The sequence below is a fragment of the Ursus arctos genome, unplaced genomic scaffold (genome assembly GCF_023065955.2).
Source record: "Ursus arctos isolate Adak ecotype North America unplaced genomic scaffold, UrsArc2.0 scaffold_14, whole genome shotgun sequence".
Taxonomy (NCBI): Eukaryota; Metazoa; Chordata; class Mammalia; order Carnivora; family Ursidae; genus Ursus; species Ursus arctos.
This window is the reverse complement of record NW_026622808.1, coordinates 4,751,632-4,776,403: the sequence shown is the minus strand read 5'-3', so window position 1 is coordinate 4,776,403 and position 24,772 is coordinate 4,751,632. Positions and strand designations below refer to the sequence as shown.

The window sequence follows — 24,772 nt, the reverse complement described above, 5'->3', positions numbered from 1 at the left end:
TACAGATTTGACAAAGATTAGGTTAATCCAGTGGGGAGCCCTGGAAGAGCCCCACATCGAACAGAAATGGCGCCAAGCGCTAATATTCATGTCATGTGCAGTCACTGGTTGGGACATTTCTAGAAAGAATATGGTGTCGACTCAAAAGCTGGGTTGAATCCTGAAGGCGCTGGCATTGGAGGCTGTCAGCTAACTGTACTCCTTACAGATGAACATCAGGCTCTTCCTCGAAGGAGATCTAAGTAGCACACCCTGTGGCTGCCGCAAGCACAGTTACTAATACACATATCCTTTCAACACGAGCGACAAACCCATTTCTCAAAGCTAAGATGAGAAGAACGATACTTTTTAGGGCAGAGCAACTTGCCTCAGATCAGACATTAATTGGGAAGAATGACTAAGGAATTAATGGGCCTCTTCCAAAATATCTTACTCTTGATTTTGAGCTAGGAGTTTTCATTGCGTTCACACAGACCCTAAACCAGACTGGAACACATGTTAACATTTAGAGAACTTTCTATACTTGAGATGTTCCACTCTAGAGAGAGGAATAGAAAGAGTAATAAAATAACAATTAAGTACCTGCTGGATATGAAGAATGGTGCTTGGTCCTTTGCAGGTACCATGGGTTTAACTTGGTTGTCCTACAAATTATACACTATAATTCCATTTTACAGATGAGGGCCAGAAAAGTTCAGCGGCCTAGGATCAATCACCCAGCAAACTGTAATGGTTAGGCCTGATTTAGATCTGGTGTACCTGACTCCCAACTCTTTCGCTCAGTTCTTTCTTGTCCTACAATTCAAAATTACTTACTAGAGTCTAAGACTTCTGACTTGAACTCCCACTCTGCTGGCATCGGAAGTATCTAACAGTTGGTGTGGGAGGGTGGTTGGGATTATAAAGAAAAGAAGACTGGCCATGCGTTGATGGTTGCTGAAGCAATTACCCCTACCCATATTTGAGGAGGGTCATTATACGGATTTCTTTGCTTTTTATATATTTGAAAATTTCCATAATAAACCTAGGCTTATAGGAATTTTCATTCTGTAAAGCCACAGATAGTTCGGTACCTAACCAGGACATTATGAAGGACACCAACTGGCCACACACACACAGAGTTAAAAACATCTTCTAGAACAAACAATGCAGATATTAATTAGCTGTCAAGGTGCAAAACACAACTCTAGAGATCTCCGCGTTTCCAGCGTATATCAGTATAAGCAAATGTTCCCTTTCCGCGCATGAATCACAGCATTCAGCAACATTCACTGTCATGTTCCTCACCGTTTGCTCAAGCCCAGCCAAACCAAACGAGGGATCACCAGTGGAGAGAACGGCAAATGTTTGCAAACTGTGAGCAAATTAGGAAAGCGTCTTACATTTAGAGAGACATGAATTATTGTGTGCAGATATAAATAAACATTGTTCTCAGCTCAGGCTCTGTCAACACCTCAGCCCTCCACACAAACTCATCCAAAGATAAATGAGCTAGTGTTACTCATACCTGATGAGCTCCAAAAACCACCTGAAGGGGCACACGCTGTACTTTGCTAAGCTTGTTTGCAAAACTCAGCCCTGGGAATACAAAGCTACCACAAAGTATGCAGCCAACTCTGAAATATGTGTTTTTAGGGAGCCATAAGGGCAAAACAGTCATTCTCTTTTGTTGATCCACGTTCTGAATCTTGGCAGGGGGCCCTCCGGGGGTCCCATAATTATTTTCCCCTCTACCTTGTCCATTTTTTTAATTAAGGCATGCTTATTGTATAATATGTTTTAAAATACAATCAAAGGGAATATTTAAAATTGCCTTAATTCTACCAACCAGAAGTAACCACTGCTAATTTTGAACATATGCTTCTAGAATTTTTAATGCACATATAAACTCTTCAGAATTAAAATAGGAGCATACTGTAGGTAACTTGCATTGTTCATTCAAAAAGAGCCTATGAACATTTTAATGCCTATAAACAACCTTTACAACAATATTTACAATGTCTGCACATATGGACATAAAACAATTTATTCAGTCAAGACATATTATTGGATATTTACCAAGAACTGAATACTCAGGCTGCTCTCACATTTTTGCCCCTGAAACTGAGCTTGGATAAATATTTTAATAGATAATTATTTCTATAAATCCATCATTATTTCCTTAGGATAAATCCTTAGAAGTAGAATGCACAGATTAGAACTTTGGAGGCTTCTAATACGAATTGCCTTCCAGAGAGAAGGTATACAAGGTTACGTTCCTCATCATCCTACACTCTTAACAGCACTGAATGATGATTTTTTTTTTTTTGCCAATTCAATAGGTAGAGCATTATATCATTTTTTTTTTTTTTGGAATTTGTATTTCTCTTACATTAATGATATTGAAGTTTCACCATGTTTACTGAAAAATATATTATCTTCCTCTCTGTTCATTTAATTTTGTGCATTTAGTATTTATCTCTAAGGCTGTTCACATTTTAATAGTGGTATTTCCTTGTCTGTCGTATGTGATGTAATTTCTTTCCTCATTTTTGATTGCCTTTTAACTTAATTTGCTCTTTGGAACACAGACAAGTTTAAAATTTTTAGGTTAAAAAATGCATGTATCTTTCTCTTTATGGAGTCTATGATTTAAATTGTACTTAGACTTCCCTTCCGAACCTTATATTTTCTTCTATTACCTTATTTAAAAATTTTAATCCACCCAAAACAAACTTTGGAGAACAGTGTGAGAAATAGACATAACATTTTTTTCTCCTAAGGGATAATTCAGTGATCCCTACACTGTTTTTTATATAAACACTCTTACTTGATGTGATGAGCACTGGGTGGTGTATGCAAGTGTTGAATCACTATATTGTACACCTGAAACTAATATTACAATTTACGTTAAACTGGAATTTAAATAAAAACTTAAATAATAAAAACTGGAATTTAAATTTAAATAAGCACTCTTTTCCATACCAATTTAACACATCGTCCTTATTTAAATATGTGAAATACTTATATAGTCTTTGGTCTGTTCTCAGACTTATCATTCTTTTTCAATGATCCTGCTACCTATTCTTGGGCAAGTACCACCAAATTATTTTAGCTCCTGGCACTTTCCACTATGTTTTAATAACCTTAATGGGAGCCCTATCTTATTCCATTTTATTTTCCGACTTTTCTTAGCTCTTCTTGCTCATTATTCTTCCTAAAACACTTTGGAATCATTTTATTAGGCACTGTGTCTGGGATTATGTTACAGTCATAGATTATATTGGAGAGAATTAACAGAACGACGATATTATTTCTCCTAACACAGAATGATGGTGTGTCTTTTCATGCATTGTAGTTATGCTGGGTGGGGCCACTGGATTAGCTCTGAGCCATGAGCTGGGAATAAAAGAGACATTTACCATTTCCCTATCAGAGGGAATTAAGAGTATACATGAGTCTTTCACACTCTCTTCCTCTAAGGTGACGACCATAGAGTCCACATCTTGAGAGTGGTGGAGTCACAATACGAAAATGGAAACAGCCTCGATCCTTGAGTTACTGCCTGGAGGATGGCCAATCTTGAAGTCACCCAGCCTGCGTCAAGCTTTAAGTGAGCAAGACAGAAATCTTTGGTTTGTGTCAAGGTTTGCGGATTTGTTATCCCAGTATAGTCCCTTCGTAAAGGTTGCAACTTTCTTCCTCAGTAAGTATTGATATGTCTCTTGTTATTGTGATAAGGGAATCAATAGCGTTTTCATTTACCATCATGTTAATTTCTACTGGATAGGGATAGGATCTCCATTTGCCTAGTAGGAGAGGAGGGGGACAGATACAAAGTAGGAACTTCACTGCTGCACCTAAAATCTATTCCCTCAGCCAGAGTTGCAGGGCAATGCTCCAGCGCAGTATTTCCCAACGCAGACCCACTTCCTCTGTGTTGAGCCAGCTTGTGCTGCTGCCCTGCTTTCCTGAGCCGAGGAACTCATTCCAAGTAGAAAGGCGACTGAATGCTTCAAGCAGCCTCTGTGTCTGTACCTGATACACTCACTCCCAGATTGTTTGTCCTGGCTCCCAGCCCCTCTAGCTCTAAGTCCGGGGAGGGAGGGATTGGTTGAATTTTGCTTTGTGGCCCCTCCTCATTCTCCGGACGTGAGTCTCACCCCTTCTGTGTCATGAATCATGGACTGATGGGCTCTTTTCTCAATCTGGCCCCACCTATATACTCTAATTTGCAGGAGTTCTTAGAAATTCTAGCCAAGTGGGCACTACCCCTGATTTCACATGCACACATGTTCTTTTCATAGAAAATCAGGGTGGGGGGAGAATTAATTAAATGTGTGAGTGCAAGTCATCATTTTAGACCAGTGGTCCTTTCATGAATATTTTCATGAGAACTTGGAAAAACTAAGTGGAAACCCAGATGTCGGGTGAGGGAGCAAGTTATCTCCTCTACCCTCCACCATCCTCTCCATGTGAAAGGGAGTAGCACTCCCAAGATTTATTTTCCCACTGAAACTCTCCTAAGAAAATGGAAATGATTACGGTCAGTTTCAAATAAGATTTTTCCCTCAGTTGCATAAATCACAAATGCTAGCCAGCACTCAGTCGATGTCCTTCCTTGTGTTCCTGTCAGTTCCTGCTTTTCAAATACCCATTCATGAATGAGATCTTATCTGTGGAAAGTTCTTCACAACTCTGGGGTCAAATAGATCACACAGGAGTATTTTTCTTTTCATAAAGCAAAACTATTCAATTTAAATAGCTTCAGATTATACCCTTTTAAGATTTTTGGCATTAAAACTATCTATCTTTCATGGAGCGACTCTATGTACACTAGATGGTAGCTTGATCTGTTTTAAATGCCTTCACAAGGTTAAAAGTTGGCATTGCTGTGTTGGTTTCTAAATTATTTTTGAAATGTTTTGTGGTCTATATAATCCCAAACCCTGGGAACCACTGGAATGTATCTTCAAATAGTTTTTCAACAAGTGGAATATTTTCTGAGCCCTTGCATTTCTGAGAACGCCCGCCTGTCCCACTGAAAGACAAATCGCTGACTATCAAGTCCTTAGCTCATAACTTTTTCCACCTCAAAACCCCGTGGAGTCATTTGGCATCTAACTGTTGCAGAGGAAATGTCTGCGACCAACCCAAAGTTCTGTCCTCTTGTACATAAATTTTTACTGAATAGTTGCAAGACTTTTTTTTCTCCCCTTTCTCAAGGCATTGCAGTATAATTTTCCCAGTGCATTTGCTGAGATGGCATGTGTGCTGGCTGATGGCCAAGGGGAGACATTCTGGCATCACCCAAGTTCGAATCTAGTTCAACACGTCACCAGCCACTGTATCCTGGGCAGTGTTATGGGTCGAATTGCGTCCACCAAAAAGATATATTGAAGTCCTATCCCCCAGTACCTCTGAACATGACCTTAGTTGGCAGTAGGGTCTTTGCCAATGCCATCGAATGAAAATGAGGTCATTAGGGTGGGCTCTCATTCAATGACTCATGTCCTTATAAGAAAAGGGAAATTTGGATACACACACACACACACAACACACACACACACACACACACACACTGACCATTGTGTGAAGACACAGACACAGACACAGAAGGAAGATGGCCACATGAAGACAAACTGGAGTTTCAGTGCCACATGCCAAGGAATGGAATGACCGGAGCGATCAGAAGCTGAAGGAAGCAAGGAAGGTCCTCCCCTAAAGGCCTCAGAAGGAACGTGGCCCTGCTGAGACCTTGATTTCAAATTTCCAGCCTCCATAACTGGGAGACAACACACAACTGTTGTTTTAAGCCACCCAGTTTGTGGTGCTTTGTTATGGAAGCTCTAGGAAATGAATACAGATTTCTCAAAGACTATGAACTTCAATTACTTTATCTATAAAATGTGGATAATAATTTGTTAGAAGACTGTTGAGAAGATGAAATGTGGTAAGATGGGACAAGATATGTAAGTATCTGGTACACAGTAAATAGGTTATATCACCACCTTGCTCCCCACTCCCCCATCGCCTTCCTTGGGTAGCTCTCTCTCGGAAAAGCTTTCTCTTTCTGTCCTCTTGACATTTTTCATACAAAGCTTATATGATTTTTATAGAATAACGCAGTCATTAACTGTGGATTCCCAGGCCCACCCCCAAAGTTTTTTTGATTCAGTAGGTCTTAGGTAGACCTCCAGAATGAATATTATTTGAAGGTGTCCAGACGTGAACTCTCATTAAGTATCGAAGTGCAATGTAATTTAAGTGGTAGACCTGGTATTAGTATTCCTGTTCTATAAATATGGAAACCGAGGTCAAAGGAAATTGAACCCAAGTCAGAAAACGTAAAATCAAGTAGTTTTTTGAGGCTGAACTTCAAGAACTTCACTAGTTTGATGAAATGTGAAACTCTAGACCGGTATGAAAAAACACCAGATAATGAGGGCTCTATAATATATAAAATATGGGAGACGGTCCAGTATTGGATTAAGAACACATGGAATCAGCAAGGTTTAAATTCTAGCTGTGGCACTTACTTTCTAGCTGCACGATCTTGAGAAAAACTATTTAACCTTTCATGGTCTCAAGCTCTTCTCATTTGAAAATGGGAGTAACACATATCAGGGTTCTTGTGGAAGCGAGTGAGATGCCACGACAAGCTTTTAATACACATCATTGATTTGTTTTTGCAAACACGCATTGATCTTTATTTCAAAAGAGGTCACAACATCTTCATTTCCTGGTCTTGACTGCCTTAAAAGTAAAAATGCAGAGAGAACGTAAGTCCATAGGTGAGAATTAGTAACATTTCAGAAAAGACGTGATGTCCATGCTTTCCTGGTAGCTTATAAATGAGTAATTGTTGTGAGAATAACTTCTTTGGGATTCTGATTAATTTGCCTTTAGTAGGTCTCCTTGTATCTTGGGATTCTCTGTTTTCATAACAGTGATAGGTCACTTAACCAAAATACGTAAGAACCATTTTTAAGAGTTGCTAGTAGCTAATAGAAAAAATGTGTTTAAGGATGCTCTCAGTGGGTTATGATTTTCTCAATGAATAGTGATTTGTTTCCTGCTACTCTTGGAACATTTCATTATATTCTCGCACTAGGCCCCAGGATGCCGAGGATGGGACCAGGAAAGGAATCCTTTCCCGATGTGGGGGAGCAGGATATTTTGACATCATCAAAGGAGTCAGGCACACAGAAAATAACAAGCAAAAGGACAGGAAACGCATCTGCACAAAACTGCTTCTTTTATTTTGGTGTTATGTAAACCACTGTGGATTTATATCGAATTAGAAACAGCCGCCATATTCAAATCTGTTTTATTTTTTTGTTGAACAGGACATGCTTTTCAGGTATCTGACATGATTCCAGTTGTTTCTCCATGTCAACTGTCCTCAGCAAGCTGCAATGCCAGGTTGCTCACCTCCACTGTCCTACTCGTTGAATCGATCATCCAGGATGCAAAGAACAGGAAACCGCATAGTAGCTTACACTTAACGATATGCTTGTAGCAGTTAAGTCTGCAATGGATGTTCCAGACAGGGCAGTGGCTCAACATTTTTTTTTTTAATTTTTTAAAGATTTTACTTATGAGAGAGAGAGAGAGCACACAAGCAGGGAGAGGGGCAGGGGTAGAAGGAGAAGACTCCCCACTGAGCAGGGAGCCAACTTGGGGTTTGATCCCAGGACCCTGGGATCATGACCTGAGCCAAAGACAGACACTTGATGGACTGAGCCACCCATGTGCCCCTGGCTCAACAATTTCACCCAGAAACTGGGCTCTGTTTCTTCCACCCTGCTTCCCACTGCCTGTTCTGTTGTCCTCAAGCTTGTCACTTCATAGTTGCAACATGGGAATTATATTCTCAGCCTGGCTTCCTGAGAATGAAAGGGAAGGGCCAAGAAAGTACCTTCCTTGGCCTGCCTGGCTTTTTTCGCAGTAAACAAAATTATTCCAGAAACATTGCCTGCAGGTCTCTCCTATCTTTCGAACCAAACTGTGTAACATGGCCGTCTCCGGAGTTAAACTGTGGGAAATGTGAACTAGATTACTCTGATGGACTTAAGGCGATCATGATTCACCTCCTGGGGCTGGACGTGTTGCTTCCCTTCACAAAATGAGAGCATCATTTAAGAAGGCAGAAGGCCAGGGCAGTGACTAGCATTTCCTATCGTGCATCTCTCTGCTGCTCTTTTCTTTTTTCTGCTTTCTGGGACTGCACTTTTCCCTTCTGATATCCCAAAACTCATGTACGGAAGCAGCCCTGGGGAGCTGAGAGGGAAAAGTGCAGCCGGTTCCAGCTGAGGTGTTGGATCTGATTGGCACGATCTTGGACTCAGGTCCTATCCTGATGTTACCAGTTACCCCGGAGGAACTATTCGCGGGTCAGAACTGATTTAAGCCTGGTCAAGCTCATAGGAGGCTGATTTGTAAACTCTAAGCTACACACTTCGAGTGGAACATCTATTCAAATAAGAACTCACAGCCGTTTCTCTGCTCTGACTCTGAATCTACTTTGTATACTCTTCTAACACTTCAACACCCCTCCCCCCACCGGAAACCCTCGAAGTTTCTAAATTGCAATAACCCTGACCTCTTCCTCTTGTTCCCCTGGCCAGAGATGTGGTAGCTGCTTCCTGCAGGTGCTACTTCTGTGATGCCAGAGAGATCGCTCTTCATGCTTTTGTTTACCCAGTTAACAATTTTGTGCGCGCGGATTCTGATGTCAATTTCCCTGTTCAGGTAATTGGTGTGACTTCTCTCTCCTGACCGGACCTGACTTGGTGGCGCTGTCATGTAGAGCCAGACGGCCAAGGGCAGGGTGCTGAAATACTCCACGCTTCCTCACACCTGAGTTGCCAGTAGCAGTTGACCTTTACTAAGTTTCCAAAGGAGGAAGCCATTAAAGCCATTGTTTATGATTACATTAAGGCTCTGGACACACCCACTTACGTGGAAACTCTTAACTCAGGTGAGCAGAGCTAGACCTGGTGGGAGCCCATTTGACTAGGGGTCTGAGCATCCACCCCTCTTCCAGGCCCCTTTCAAAGCAGGAGACCGCTCTCAGGCAAGGAACATACCGAGGCCGGTCTTATCACCACCCACTCCCAAAAGTCATGGGACCAGAAGAGCCATCAAAGGTGACGGGTAGTGGCAGTAGATTCCGAGAGAAGAAAATTCGAAGACCAGAAATCTCAAAAGACTGAATCAGAAAAGATGTGAAGTCGAACCCAGTATTCTTTTTAAGATTTTATTTATTTATTTGAGAGAGAGAGAGAGAGCATGAGCGTGGGGGGTAGGGGATATAGAGGGAGAGGAGGAGCAGACTTCCTGCTGAGCAGGGAGTAGGATGCAGGGCTCGATCCCAGGACCCTGGGATCATGACCCAAGCTGAAGGCAGATACCCAGCTGAATGAACCCCTCAGGTGCCCTGAAACCCAGTATTTTAATCTCTTTGACCTTCCTTCCAAAAGCTGGGCTCTTAGCAGCACGCTCGGTAACATCTACACCTTACATCATTTCATTTATAAAGTTACTAAAGGTAGAGTAAGGGATGAGACAGACACTACAACGACACAGAAAAATGCTGGCCAGGATGTCTGGAGAGGGGGTTCTGCTACTTAGAGTAAATTAACCTCTCTGGACCTTACTTTCCGAAATCTATGAAATGAAAAGGTCGAGGTCTATGGATGTCTGACGCCTACCCCTCCAAGTCCCATTAATCGACATTGTAAAGGACAAGGTTTCTGTGTGGCTGTTTTCTAAAGAAACCTGTCCAGTAACAGTAAGTCTAATGAAACATGATAGTTTCAAATCAGGAAGTCTGATTCACCTTAGACTAAGTAAAAACCGTCAGTACAAACATATTCCAATCCCCGAAACTGTTCGTGTGTGTGTGTGTGTGTGTGTGTGTATAAGGCATTTCCCAAGTTTTCATGGTATTTCACAAAATGGGTTGTGTTCAAAATGTTTGGAAAACAGCAGGTTCAACAAAATTGTGACAGACTCTTTTACAGAGAGAGAGAGAGTGCACGCGCAAGTGTGCTGGGGCAGGTGAGGAGCGGCAGAAGCTGGATGGAGAGAGAGAGGATCTTAAATGCGGAGCCTGACTTGGGGCTTGATCTCACAACCCTGAGATCATGACCTAAGCCGAACTCAAGAGTCACATACCCAACCAACTGAGCCACCCAGGTGACCCTGTGGCAGACTCTTTTACTTGTTTACCCAAAATCCATTCCTTACTTCTTCCCCAGATTTAACATGACTTCGATGTGATTAGGGACAGCTTCCCTTGCAGCTAAGGGTGGCCAACTCATTGTGTACAGCCATGGAATCCTATTCTTTCTAGAAGTACTTCTGGGGATTACTTTTCAGGAGAGTATGCTTTGAGACTATTGACCTGGGGTAACTTAATTACAAACATTTAGATAGATGAATGCACTTCCTGACCAATCACACCAAGATGTATCCATCTTTCAGGCCATGTATCACATAAAACATTCACTCTGGTTTCTCTCAATAAATTGGGGCATCTGGGTGGCTTAGTTGGTAGGTGTCTGCCTTTGGCTCGGGTCATGATCCCAGGATCCTGGGATCAAGTCCCACATCGGGCTCCCTTGCTCAGTGGGGAGCCTGCTCTCCCTCTTTCTCTGCCTGCCACTCCTCCTGCTTGTTCTAATAAATAAACAAAATCTTTTAAAAAAAAAAAAAGATAATAAATAAAAACTTATGCATTAATTTGTGGAAAGGATTTAAGATGAAGGAAAAATCTGATAGCCAAAGAGGAACACGTCTATTCAACACATTGTCAATCGTAAACCAAGAGCACTTGGGAATTTGTATTTTCTGAGTATATGAAATATAACATTCATGTTAATCAATCTTCTAGACATAGCTGTGTTGTCAAGTTAAAAAAAAAAGAAAGAAAGAAAAAGAAAAAAGCTGAAATCTAGTAATTCTCAGTTCTGTGTACCAAAATCACCTGTGGTGCTTTAAAAAGAAAATTACAGGTCTCTTCCTTCCATTCCACACCCCTTCTGATTTAATTGGTCTGCAAGTGGCTTAGGCATCTGTAATTTTTGAAGCCCTCTGGGTGATTCTGACAGCCAGCCAATGTTGAAATACCATGTTTTATAAATCACAGAAGCTGTGACACTTCAGGGTGCTCAGGTGAACAAGGCTGTATGGTATGGTAGGAAGAACAGGTGTAAGGGGTTCTGGTCTTGGTTCTGAAACCCAGTAGCTAGGAGACTTTGGGCAGATCACTGAAAACTCTGAGGCTCAACGTGTTAATTCATAAAGCCTTGCTATGGATATAAACACCAAATGTTTATAAAAGCACGCGATAAAGTATAAGGAGTTTGAAAACTTTCAACACAGTATTTAATGCTGCTTTTCTTTTCATGGAGTGTCCTTTTCCAGTCTGCAGGAAAAATCTGTCCTCCGACTGAAGAGAGTTCAAATCTCTGAGGCCTTCCCTGACCCAATTAGAACTGTTACCTCATCTGTATTTCTGCAATACCGTTTACATTACACCATCACGCAGACTATTAACTGAACCCCTCCCGCCCTCATTGGCACAGCGCAAGCTCCCACAGATCCGGAGAATCTTACTCTTCCTATCCTGAGTCTAGCAATGTTAGCAGAGATGAACCAAGACGGCTATCACCTTATCAATGAGCACACAAATTGCCCTTATAGAAGCAGTTACCTATTTCTCTCCTTTTTCCAAAAGCTGCATCTTTCTTCCTCAGCGTCCTTTTACTTGTGAAACTCCTACATTAAAAAAACAAAAAACAGAGGATTGATCATTTATTTGAGCCTATCCACAGTAGGTGCCTGGCTACCCATTATAGAGACATTATTTAATTCTCTCGACCACCTTATAAAATAGATGTTATTACCCCCGTTATACAGCTAGATAATGAGGTTCGGGGGAGGGGGGGCTTATGTAATTTGCTCAAGCAGGTCAGAGGCCAGAGGTGAAGTGAGGACTCGAATACAGCCCTTTCACCAGAGCCCGACACCAACCACCACACGCACCTGCCACATCTTGAGATACTCTGACGATTCCACTCCCCGGTGTGGCTCAGGGACAAGCAACCCCGAGTTCACTGGTCCGCCCGCTTGATAGCCAAAAGAGTAAAGCTGCCACTGATCAGACTGGAAGGTGGAGGTATCGTCCCAAGAACCATTTTCTCTTGACGATTCAGTCTGCAAAGCGTCCCAAACGTGACTTTAAATTGAAGCGCGCGGAACCCGCAGTCCAGCCCTGCCCCTCGCACGACGTCACTGGGATCCGGTCAGAGGACGCCTGGAAACCTCTGGGGAACAGAGGCGCGGGCCGACGTCCGCGCGCGGCCACTTTTCCGGGAAGACTCAGCCACACCGTGCTCCTCCCGTTTCTCGAAGTAACCTCAGGCCTCAGACCTCCGGCACCGCACTCTCCCGCCCGCCCCGTTGCGAACACCTTCTGTCACAGTCCTTTCCTTCCGCGTCTCGCCCGCCGGAAGTGACGCACCGGAAGCGGCTCCGCTCCCACGGGGGCGGGGAAGGAAGATGGCGGCCCCCAGCAGCCGGTGAGGAGAGAGGAGGACACGGGGATCCCGGGGAGCGGCGGGACTCTTGCGTAATGGCCGCATCCCCGCACACTGTTTCCTCACGCCTCCTGACAGGTACGGCACCCGTCCTTGGGCACGACTTTGGGAAAATTCTCATCTTGTTGCCACGTGCAACGCCGTGGTTCCGGCTGGCTGCAACCTTGGGAGCCCTTGGCGAGGTCGGCTGGGCACCGGTGGGGGGAAGTGACCTCTGGAGCAGCCTGAAGTGAAGACGCCGTGGAACTAGGGTCTGGTCTTGCCCTGTGGCCCCGGTGGTCCGCACCGCCTCCGTCCCCCTCCCCCGGAGGGGTGGTGTCCGGTGCTGCTTTCGGTTTTCCGTGAGGAGGCTGGTAGAGAGGATGGAGTAGAACCTTGTCTCTCCCCCCCGCCCCGAGTTTCTCGGTTTCTCAGAGCCTCAGTTCCTTGTTACAAGTGTAAGTTACTTGTAAGCTCCCTTGTGAGGACAGGCGAGCGCTTTGCCCTCACTCAGAAGCCTTGTTCCAATACCATGGGTTGTGCTGACAACGATGATGATGTCATGATAAAGATACAATGGTACAGATGATAACAGCTATAGATAGTGGGCCACAGTCCCTCTCGAACTTTTGGCTTTCTACCATCAGCCTGGGCCCTGATAATCATCCTCCCACTTAAAGGACTTGTAACAACTACCTGTTAAGTTGGTAGGTGCTTCCGTGGCCCTTGGCTAGGTCTCAGCTCAAGTGGCACGTTTTCGGAGACCACCCTATTTAAGGTAGACCCCTGCCCCTCTTTTCTCACATCACTCATTTCTTTCCCCACGGTTAGCATAGTCTGTAATTTTTTTTTTTTTAAGATTTTATTTCTTTGAGAGAGAGAGAGAGCATGAAGGGGGGGGGCAGGGAGAGAGGGAGAAGCAGGCTCTGGGGCTCCATCCCAGGACCCCAGGGATCATGAACTGAGTCACCCAGGAGCCACTGTAATTGTTTATTTATATACAGGTTTATTATGTGTTTCTCCCAACTAGAATATAAACCCTGTGAAGGTAAGGGACAGTTCCTCTCTGGCTGGTCTCTGCGCTCCCAGGGCCGAAAACAGTACGTCTATATTGTTGACTTTCAGTAACTGTCAGTTAATCGTATGTGTCCACTCATTATGGAGATTAATTAAAGAAATGCTGAAGAGGAGTTTGGGAATTGTTTTGCCCCCAGTAGTTTTGATGCTATCAAATGGCTGCGCGAGGAATGTGTTGTTGGTGGTCTGTGTTGGAGATGGGTAGCAGAAGCCAGGGACTCCTTTTTGGTCCAAATCCCGTTTTTAGGCCTCACCTATTCACAAGCTTTCTGCAGCGCGGAGCAGTGTTGATCACAGTGACTCTATGAAACTCCTTTCTTCCTTTTCTCTTATCATATTGTTGTTTTATGGGCCTCTTGGCTGTGTAACCTCAGGCCATATCATTTGTGTTTTCTGGAATTGAGTTTACTCATCTATAAAATGAGGCTTTTGAACCAGATGATCTCAAAGGTCCCTTCTTGTTCAAAAAGAGGGGAAGAGAGTGGGAAGTGGGAGGGAGTATAGATGAAACAAGATTGGCCATGGTTTGAATAATCGTTGAAGCTAGGGAATAAGTAATGCGAGCTCATCGTATTCTTACATTATTGTCTATGACTGAAATTTTTCATAATGAGAAGTTTTTTTAAAAAGGTCTGTGATTCTTTTTTGTGTCATTCCTGACTGTGAGTGTTCTTTGATCGTGACCCTAGGCACTGATTTCTCAGAGAGCTCATCCTTTCTTAGTGTTTGAATTGCTACCTCCACATGGAGATTTTCACAGTGAGCATTCCTCAGGCTAGCTGCTCTTCTGCCTTTCAGTCCCATACTCGCAGCTTCCTGTAAGAACAATCTTACTTCACTGCTCAGAGTTCCCCAGTTCTAGTAAGTGGGCTGTATATGGTTTGTTGCTGGATCAATCTTTTCAGTGCTGGTACAAAGACAGTTTAGCTTCCTGAAACCATGAACACAATCGCCCAAAAAATCTGCTGGTAAGTGGTCTGTACAACCTGCTATGACCCACTTGAAAGATCATTCCACTGATGTGGAAGCACCATGGCGGAAAGGGGTGGCAGAAGGCAAAGTGCGACCGTTTTAGCTATCTAGTGATTGTGTCTGCTTTTGCTTCTAAAAATTCAAAATATTTTATCTCCATTTAAAGAAATTCAGGACCTACAGTTACGGATCTGTGCACCACATCTTAAAAGCTCTACCATTATGACTCAGTATGATATTGAATGGTGGATATGGTCATGTTTCCAGATTTTTAATGTAATGCTTATAAGCTCTGGGTGTCTTCAAACCTACGTTTGTTTACACAGAGCTGAAATGTCTTTCAGTTTCTAGGCACCGATTCATAGAAATGGAACATGTTTTGACTGAGTGAAGTGTTTTCATCATTTAAAAGTGCAGTTTCCAGCTGGTTTCTTTTTTTTCCTTACTACTATTCTGTAAAATCTCAGTTTGACCCACTTAACCTTGAGAGATATTTTCCAAGGTGGTTCTTTCCCTCCCAGCAACTTTTATTTCTCATTGGACCAAATGACCTCAAAACTGGTTTGAAATTGAGGCCCAAACACTAAAACTTTGATGTTTTCTGACATAATCTTTTATTTATATTTTTAAATTTTGTTTATTTGAGAGATAGAGAGTGCACACGCACAGGAGCTGGGGGAGGGGCAGAAGGAGAGGGAGAAGCAGACTCCCCACTGAGCAGGGAGCCCGAAGCAAAGGGAAGCAAAGAGGGGCAGTGGGGCTCAATCCCAGGACCCCGGGATCATGACCTGAGCCGAAGGCAGACGCTTAACCGACTGAGCCACCCAGGTGCCCTGACATAATATTTTAATATTAAAATCCTATCTTCCCAAAGAACAATGTTAAGGCAAAAAAAAAAGGGGGGGGGGAATTGTACACTGTCAAACTAAACGAGCAAACCCTTGAGTATCAGGACTCATTTGAAAGGATATTTCAGAGGACTAATTTCAGTGCCACCCCTCCCGTACACATATGCAGGCAGCGACATTCACATATATGGAAAATAAGCATTTCATAATTAACCAAGGTTGGAGAGTACGACTCCAGTGAGGAAGTGAGTTACCTCCAGTCTAGGATAATTGCCATGTATTCTGAGGGGCAGGGATACTTCCAAGTAAGTTATGTAGAAAATCCAGTCGCCAAACATTATCTCGTTGTAGAGAAAGCACTCTGCCAGCTGTTGTAGCAGAGCTGAGTGAAGGAGAACCCCTGCCATCAAGGAACCCAAAACTATGATGCCAGAAACAAATGGAAACAATTGGCGGTAGGCAGTGCCATAAAAAAAAGAGTATAAAGTGATAGAGTAGTTGAAAAGAGACTTTGAAAATTTGACAGGCAGAGAGTGGAGGCAAGACACGGCCAGCAGGGACGCATCAACAGAGGTGAACAAATTGTGAAATCTGTGGTGTGCTTAGTGGAGACTGATGAGTTATACATACATGTCTGGGCAGGTACTGTCTATCCTGGGCTTCCGAAAGAAAACCCATCTTTACAACCCATGCGTGTGGAGAGACTGAGAGAGTAATTGGAAGTAGGCATGATGACCCTGGAAATGAGTCGAAGCTTAGAAATTACCTTATAATTGCGTTTTCTCTGGGACAATATACAGTGGGACACAAGGGACACAAATGTCTTAAAGTGGCCAGACACGGCAAAAGGAGATGAGTGAAGGTGGCAGAGAATGAGAAATATTTTGGGTCATGGAAGCCATGGGACCATCGCTTGCTTACCTGGCCTTACACAGAGGCATTGGATTTGTTATTTGAGAGAAGGTTTGTTTTGATTAAAAGCCAAATTCAGACCACAGCTATTTTGCTTCTTCCTGCCTAGACTGATAGAGCCAGACTTCACTGAGGACTCTTTCCCCTCCCTTTTGGTTAGTTGCCTTACCCAACATGGCCAGAGTATTAATCTGAAATGTATTTTCCAGTTTACTGTCACTTGCTGAGAAAACCTGTGATTCTCATTTTCCACTCTTTTAAAAGGGACTCAACTGATTGTTTTATATTTTTCTCCAAAAGATCTACAAGTGTGGTCATTTCAGCATTTCATGATAAAAGCATAACTATCCCAAAATGAGACACTGCTCTATCCTTGCTGAAGAATTACGCTTCGTGAATCGAGCTGATACGTGGCAGTGATTCACGAATCCCATCAGAGTTCTGACCCATCACAAGTGCCATTGCTTACGGTGGTGGCCGGCTTTGCTTCTGGGTAGGCACGGCCAGCATTTGATGAGAAGCACTAATCATGTGACCTTTGTCTTCCCTTTTTCTCTCTTACAGGTTGGGTAGGAGGATGTGTCTGGTATCTAGAGAGAAGAGCTCTGCAGGAATCCCCTCACACCTTCATGCATCTTTTCAGAAGTGTCAGCAAGCAGTGGATTACATTTCAGCACTTGACCTTCCTCAGGCGCATGGTATGTTCAGAAGACCATCCCCACTCTGCTGCTGTCTGCCTTTACTTTCTTTGTATGAGGGAATTGAGAAATTCCGATGAAAAGAAGAGTTGTAGGAAGTACCACTTAAAAAAGACTTCTATTTAGTGTTCTCTTGAGTTTATCCAAAACTTTAATTCCTTGTTTTGATTATTCGTCACTGAAACCAGAAAAGTCCCGGCGTTAGAGGTTAAAAGTATGATCTTGAACTTGCTGATTAAGTTTGGAGGAAGATTGAAAACTTCTGGACTATCTCACCTGGGAGAAAATTGGGAAAAGCTGAACCGTTATCCTACGTCTCTTTAAATTCTTTAAAGTTTTGTGAATATATCAGTGATACAGAAATAATTCAACAGTGTGGCCTTCCCATTTTCCTTCATCAGCAGTGCATCTAAAAGTCTTTTAAACGCATGCACCTCTGAGTAGACTCAAGCAGACTCAAGCAAATTGAGATTTTAGAATTTGCTCGGCATTTTTATAGTGGGCATTACTCCTACGTCCCGGTCCTCTAGGTTGGCTCCATGATACTGTGGGCGACATGGTAGCTTACTCTTAATTACCAGTGAGGGCATTTGCCAATAAATAGAAAAGTATAGAATGGAAAAATGATAGCTAAAAAGTCATAATTATGGTGCAAGCGTGAACAATTAACAAATTCATAATCTCAAACCTGAGTTGACCCTTCTGTTCTCTTTTTAAATTTAGAATGCCAACTTTAACTTAAAACTTCAAGTTCACTTAAAATCTTAATGTAACTCATTATTTTGATAAGGGATTTACATTTCCAGAAATGTTCATATTTCTTAAATTGGGGATCAAGGATAATGGGTATTTATTTAATTAGTTAGTTATTTCAACTCTGATTTATTTGACAAAATTGTGACAAGATCAGTTAGAATGCAAAGGATTAAAACAGAGCAGAAGCATTGTTTAAACAATACTAATTTACTAGTACTTACGGGAAGTTACTGTTCCATTACTACATCTTCATGAGTCATTTTTAGTTGGCTAATTAAGGATAATGGGTATTGAGAAGAGAAACGCAAGTATGCATAATGCTTTTTTTATATACACAGAATTCTGGGTTCATTCATGAGTTCGTAATTCCTTTCTAGGACTAGTGTATGTAATTTCAAGTCTTTGTGATATAATGGAAAAGTCATTTAACTGATTATCAGAGTAGGTGGCTCCGAGTACCAGGGCCACTTATAACTCACTGGTTGTTGGCCCTTGTCAGTTACAACTAACTGGTTGTTGACTCTGTCGCTTTATTTCTGAGCCTTGGTTTTCTCTTCTGTAAGTTAAAGAAAGAGATATTGATAATGATCTGGCTTCTTAAATAGCCTTTAAGAAGCACAAATAAGATATATACTTTATAAACTGTGAAGACCTATGTTATATAAAACTACACAGTGCCTCACTATGTTAGTAATAGTTGCTGTTTCTTGCTAGTAAGCGGTAGCCCTGAATTGCACCCTATCACCAAGCCCCTGCACTGTTTGCCTAGAAATGTGGAAAGTCAGCAGGTTGACTTGGGCTCTTGATGTTAGAACATTTTTTCACTGTATTTGGTACCATGTTGGGGATCATGTTGGAGGGAATGAATAAGAAATAAATTTATATTTCTTTCAAGGAACTTTAATGTCCAGAATTTTCTAAACCATACAATTAAAAACCAACACCGAGGTGTCGGTTACGTTCTCCATACCTCTTAATGTAGTGATTTCCATGTAACAAACACTCGAATATTCGTTAATTCAGCATGTATTTACAAAGGTATAGGAAAATCCTTCCAGTTCTCTAACAGACTGGTGGGAGGTGTTCCCCAACAGCGATGTAAGAGCACTTTGGGCCTTGGGTTTAGAGTAACGTGTACTTTCCTTATGTAGTATGTCACACAACTGAACAGAAGCCTCAACCAGCAAGTAAAACGGAAGCCAGAACCCGTGGCCTCTCCTTTCCTTGAGAAAACACCTTTGGGTCAGGCCAAAGCAGAAATCTGTGAAATGAGACCTCTTCCGCCCCCCAGCCTTCCTTTACCCAGAAAACCAAATGAAAAAGAATTGCTAGAACTGGAATCAGCCTCCATAATTGACAGCTCGCTAGATGCGGAGAAAGAGACAAAGGAGGAAAAGCACTGGAAAGAGATGAAGTTGCATCTGGATGATTTGCCGGGAGTTTTGGCGCGGCTGTCCAAAATCAAGCTCACAGGTACTTTGTTTCTCTGATACAGTTAGGTTCTTTACTCAAAACTTTATTTTTAGTTAAACAAAATGCTAATTTTATTACAGCACCAAGAGGAATGTCTTGAAACTACCGATCCTCTATTAGTATTTTCTTTTCTCTCTTTGATTTAATTGGGATTCAAAATCAACTTTTCCAAATTCCTGTTTACACAGAACTATAAAGAGTTTTGCAGTAAACATATTGTACTAAAACTAGTCTTTTTTTATTTGCAATTAAAGTAGAATGCCTATCCTGGTTATTTCCTTGTCTTTTGTGTTCTTACGCCTACCACCCTTTAAAGATGGCAGTGGGGTAATGAGTTCTGTTTGAGTTCTGAAAACAAAAGGGCCTGCACGCCTGTGGCCACTGGGACTCCGAGCGCACCGCGGGGTTTTGCTTCTTGTAGGGCCTCTGCGATTGTCCCAGGCACGCAAGGATTTAGAGTGCATCTCTGGAAAAAAGGTCTGGAACCAGATTGTGTGACCTCAGGCTAGCAAACTGTACCAGATTTTATTGTATGCGTTGAGTATGAACCCATAATTCTGTCATTCGGTTATCACAGCCGCCCGGTGGGTCAGGCAAAGCACTATGGTCATCATCCCATCTCGCAGCTAAACTTAGAAGTAGCTTATTCTGGGCTAACTGTGTTTGGAAGGTATGTTCTGGGTCATCTGCAGCTTGAAGACCCCGACTCTCCTTTTCTTCTTGGACGAGCATAGGGAGAAGAAATACAGTGGGGGTAATAATAAAGTATTATTATAATTATAATTTATTATATTATATATCATATATATATTATATAATATATTAAAATATAGTATAAAATAATAAAGGTACTCTTTGAGGAAAGAAGTGGAAATCAATGTTACTGAGTCAAAATGGAGAAATGAGCAGATGAGACGGAGAGGCTTTGGAGAGTAGAGAAGACCAGGGAAAGAGTGGTGTGTGTGTGTGTGTGTGTGTTTGTTTTTCAAGACAGTCGAGCCTGAAATCCCAGGCAAAAGGAAGTAAAGCAGGTAACTTCTGTCCTCGGTGACCAAAGTCACTTGAAGAAAATCTTTTTTTGGGGGGGTGGTAGAAGAGCTAAAAAATCATAGTAAGACTTACCACGTGTAACTCGAGAACGGTGAGGCCAATTCCAGGCGGCTTCCTTGAAAACAGGTCTCAGTGCTTTATAGCCGCTGAGCAAGGCATCACCACATTCCAATGAAAAGTTATCTTTTGTCCTATATACACGTGGTGTATCATGTTGCTGACGTGGTAAGAATGACTGCGGATACAGTCATAAGGATGTCACCCCAAAAACGAGTCCTCAGAAGGCAGCAGAAGCGACCTCTGTCAGCAGCAGGAGCCGGTTGCGTTGTGTGCCGCGTTGTTGAGCATGCGTTCACATCAGCATCACCCTCTCACTCTGCAGACTGCTTCCGTCTCCCCGTCCCATTCCTGGCGGTGATACCAGCTTTCTTTGCTTCCCCCAGATGGGAAGCCTTAGCATCATCCTAATTCTTCGCTCTGCAGTCTCCCTGCCTCTCTAGTCTAACATCCAGCAGCTAGCATTGGTGTCTTTTCCACGCCTGTGAGATTGCTCATCCCGTTTCTTTCTTTCTTTTTTTTTTTAAAGATTTTATTTATTTATTTGACAGAGAGAGACAGCCAGTGAGAGAGGGAACACAAGGGGGGGGAGTAGGAGAGGAAGAAGCAGGCTCCCAGGGGAGGAGCCTGATGTGGGGCTCGATCCCAGAACGCCGGGATCACGCCCTGAGCCGAAGGCAGACGCTTAACGACTGCGCCACCCAGGCACCCCACTCATCCCGTTTCTGAAGCTGCCGTCCTAGCTGAGGTCCAAAACACAGGAGGCCTGTGGTCATTGCAGCCGCTCCCAGCTATTGTCTCCGCCTCTCTCCTCCTGCTGGACCAACTTTCCTAAAACATTGCTTCTACATATTCCTTACCTACTCAAGAGTCTGCAGTCCTTCCATATTGCCTGCCTCCTGCCTCAACTCTGCCTGGCTTTAGAGGAAAGTTGTGATCTGGAGTGATTAAACTCTCGCCCATAAACAGACCCCCTCCCACCCCCCACCGTGCCCCCTGCCCTGTCCTGCCAGTTACGCTAGGCCTTCCACCCACCATACCCGTTCCTTCTGCCTCCATGGGAGACTGGTTGGCCTCTCTCATATCCAGTTAGAGCCCTCCAGACTTCTCCATTAAGCCTTCTCTTGCTGCTCTTGGCTCAACTCTCCCTTCTCAAAACTTGAAATATGGATTTGAGGTCCAGCAGACTTGAGTTCAGATCCTGGCTAGGACATTTACTAGTCAAGTGAGCCTTTGTGCAGTTTCTCAGCCTTGTTGAGACAACTTCCTCACCTGTAGAGTAGGAACAATAATAAATCCTCGAAGAGTTAAATCACATAATGCATTCAAAGTACCCAGCAGCAGGCCTGACTCAGGGAGCACCCCCAAGATTAGTTTCCAAATAGACGTTTGCTTGTCTATTTAATGTATATTGCCCTAAGATGTTCGAGGGCAAAAATCCTGCCCTCTCCATGTTGGGTATTGTCGTCTCTTGAGTCCAGAGAAGCTCTGAGTCCAAGCTTCTCACTTGGAAGGACTTGCTGTTAAGAGGGAACATGACAAACTGAAGTCGTCCAGAGTAGGACAACTGCAAGGAAGAGGGGATATGGAAACCCTGTCACTGGGGGAAGGAGATTGGCTTGGGAGAGAGAAGGGAGGAGGGAGAAAGAAGGCGAGTGAAGGGAGAGTGGCCATGTTCGAGTAGCTGTAGGTCCTGTGATGTAAGGGAGCAGTGCTAGGGCAGAATGGTCGAGAGTCCAGTCCAGAGGGCAGAAAAAGGAGATTGCACGTCCAGCAGCATGAAGGAGAGCTCTCAGAACGATCGGATGGGAAATGGGCTGCCTTGTGAGGCAGTGGTCCTTATCATTGGAACCATCCAGGTAAAAGCAGATCATCTTTGGGGGAAGTTGAAGGGATTCCTGCATCGCGTAGTGGGTGGACCTAGATGATACTAGAAGCCGGCCTTCTTTCAGTATTTGTTGGTGCCTACCTTGTACCTTTGTGCGAGATGCTGAAGATACGGAGATACATGATTTCTGTCCTCAAGAAGAAGCTGATCGTGTGGTGGGGGAGATTTTATAGCTATACATATATATACATACAAATAAAACAACTGTGGTCAGACACTTCTGCTTCAAACCTAGAACTTTTAGTAACCTTTGTGACCTTGGGTCATTAACCTTAGAGTGCCGTAGTCTTCATCTGTGAGACAGAGATAATGGTACTCATAGCCTCACCGTGAGGATTAAATGAGATAATGTGTGTGAGACACTCCTGTCCCCAGCACCTTGGAGATGCTTAATTAGCTATTATTAATACTATTATTCTTGCTATGTCCATATTTAGGGCAGTTGGTGTTATGGGCGTTGTAGCAGCTGTGTGGTAAGGCAGAGTGGGCACCCAGCGAAGGGAGTATTGTTTCTGCCTGCAAAAGGGGTTGAGGTGAATGAGTGTTTACTAGGTACGGAAGGCAAGGATTGTAAGCAGAGGGAGAAGGCTTTGCAAAGGCAAAGAAGCTACATGCATCCTGGCATCTTCTGGAAACTGCGGATACGAGGAGCGATGCGGCAGGACCTGTGTGTGACACGGAGCAGATGCTCCCTGAGAGTGTGAAGAGTTAGGCAGGGCCACGGTGCCATGTTGGCATGCACTTCATGCTAGGGACTTTGGCTCTAATGCCCAAGCAGCAGGAAGTTCTGGAAGGTTCTTTGGAGGAACATACAATCACTTTGCGTTCTGTCTCATTTTCAAGTGGCTTCATTACTACCTGATTATTATAGACTTATTGCAACAAAAATTCAAATAAGACAGAAACATGTATCCAAAATTGGAAAAGTACCCTTTCCGGCCTTTCTAGATAAAACCCCTGCCTGAAATGTAGCCTCTTCTGTGTGTCTGTAAATAGGCAGATCTAAAGCCATGGATGTGGTTGTACGTTTTAATGGAAATAGGATCATTACCCGTACACACCCACGCACGGTTCTGCACTTGCCACTTTCTCTCGCTGTATAGCTTTCACTGAAAGTGTTTGCCGCTGCCTACGCTCCCATTATGGAGAACTGCCATCGTTTGCTGACCTAACCCTTTACCGCTAAACATGCAGGGTATTTCCAGCACGTGGGAATCTGATTCCCTCTGTATTCTGTGCTTATGCGTAACCAGTCTTTACCAGTTTTGCCTCTAGGATAATGGAAAGCGATTTTTATGTGTGTTAGGTTTCACGTTTTAAGTCATGGTGGGATTTAGCATCTTTTTCTCTATTTTGATCATTTGTATTTTTTCTTCTATTTTTTGTTTCTTATACCCTCAGTCATTTCGTACTGATATTTTTTGTGATGTTTTGTTGTTGTTTCATTTTGCCCCACTGAGATGTTAACTTTTATGTATTCAAATTATTTATTAGTTGGGTTTTTTTTTTTTTTTAATGCTTAGAAAGATTTTTTTCTGCCCTGTGGTTATAAAAGCATTCACTCATGTTTTTTTCCGGGTACTTTTCTATTTTTATCACATTCTCTAAGGTGTGGGAACCATGTCGAATTTAGTTCCACAGAAGGATTAAGAGATCTGTGGTAGCAGCATCATTGAGCAAGGGTTGCCTGATTTTGTAAATAAAGTTTTATTGGAACACAGCCATATCCGTTTGTTCTATGCTGACATCATGCTGTATCAGCAGAGCTGAGTAATTGTGATAGAAAAGCCTGGAAAACCTGAAACATTTCCTCTCTGGCCCTTTAGAGGGAAAAACTTGCTGAGCCCAGCTATAGAGCGCAGGCCAGTGAGAGGTAAGCATGATGACCAGCATACCAGTGTTAGTCAGCTGAGACATGACATGGGCTGCACTAAGGCTGTGGTGGGAGAGAGGAGAGAGAGAGATTGAGGAAATAGAATGAGCAGGACCTTGCGTAGAGGTGGGAGGGTGCTGGGAGGCCTGGAATAAAAGTTTAGGACACAGAGCCGCAAAGAGTTGGGCTGCCACGAAGCAAGCATTCTCTAGTTCTTTGGGCCTCGTGCTCCTTACTATCCTACACCCGACCCAGTTCTCAGAGCATGGTGTAGTGACCTGGGGGCCAGAGTCCCTGCATTCAGACCCTGGCTCTTACTAATTGAGTGACCTTGAGCAAGTTCCATAAAAAAAGAGAAAAACAGCAACTCAATGTGCCTCGGTTTACCCACCTGTAAAGTAGAGCTAATGCTAGCTGCTTCAAAGGGTTGTTCTGAGTATTTAAATGGGATAAAATTTGCAAACTACATAGAAGTGATAGGTTCAGAACTATACACTTATCTCTTAAAAAATAAATTTGTTACCTAGGCACTGACGCAGGTATTCGAGTTTGAGATGATTATCCCTGCTCTAGAAAAACTTCCGGCTCTCTGGTATGGATCA

The 24,772-nt window shown here is 43.1% G+C and overlaps 1 protein-coding gene and 1 long non-coding RNA gene across 6 annotated transcripts in view; one reads left to right on the top strand and one right to left on the bottom strand.

The window, feature by feature from the left end:
* LOC113271231 (uncharacterized) overlaps positions 1 to 12,518 on the bottom strand; it is a 251,948-nt gene extending 239,430 nt beyond the window's left edge. For 2 of the 4 annotated variants that reach the window (XR_008959022.1, XR_008959024.1), the window contains exons 1-2: positions 12,034 to 12,502; positions 11,702 to 11,766 (exon numbers count right to left, since the gene is read on the bottom strand). This is a non-coding gene — a long non-coding RNA (uncharacterized LOC113271231). Of the gene's footprint in view, positions 1 to 6,661; positions 11,767 to 12,033 lie in introns of those variants that run through there. The other 2 variants (XR_006411890.3, XR_008959023.1) reach the window with 2 other exon arrangements.
* Positions 12,291 to 24,772, top strand: part of LOC113271230 (protoheme IX farnesyltransferase, mitochondrial) — a 124,567-nt gene continuing 112,085 nt past the window's right edge. The window contains exons 1-3 of one of the 2 annotated variants that reach the window (XM_026521030.4): positions 12,291 to 12,665; positions 16,940 to 17,073; positions 18,981 to 19,302. In XM_026521030.4, the coding sequence (XP_026376815.2) occupies positions 12,623 to 12,665; positions 16,940 to 17,073; positions 18,981 to 19,302 (499 nt within the window). In that variant the 5' untranslated portion in view covers positions 12,291 to 12,622. The remainder of the gene's footprint in view (positions 12,666 to 16,939; positions 17,074 to 18,980; positions 19,303 to 24,772) is intronic. The other variant, XM_026521031.4, reaches the window with a different exon arrangement.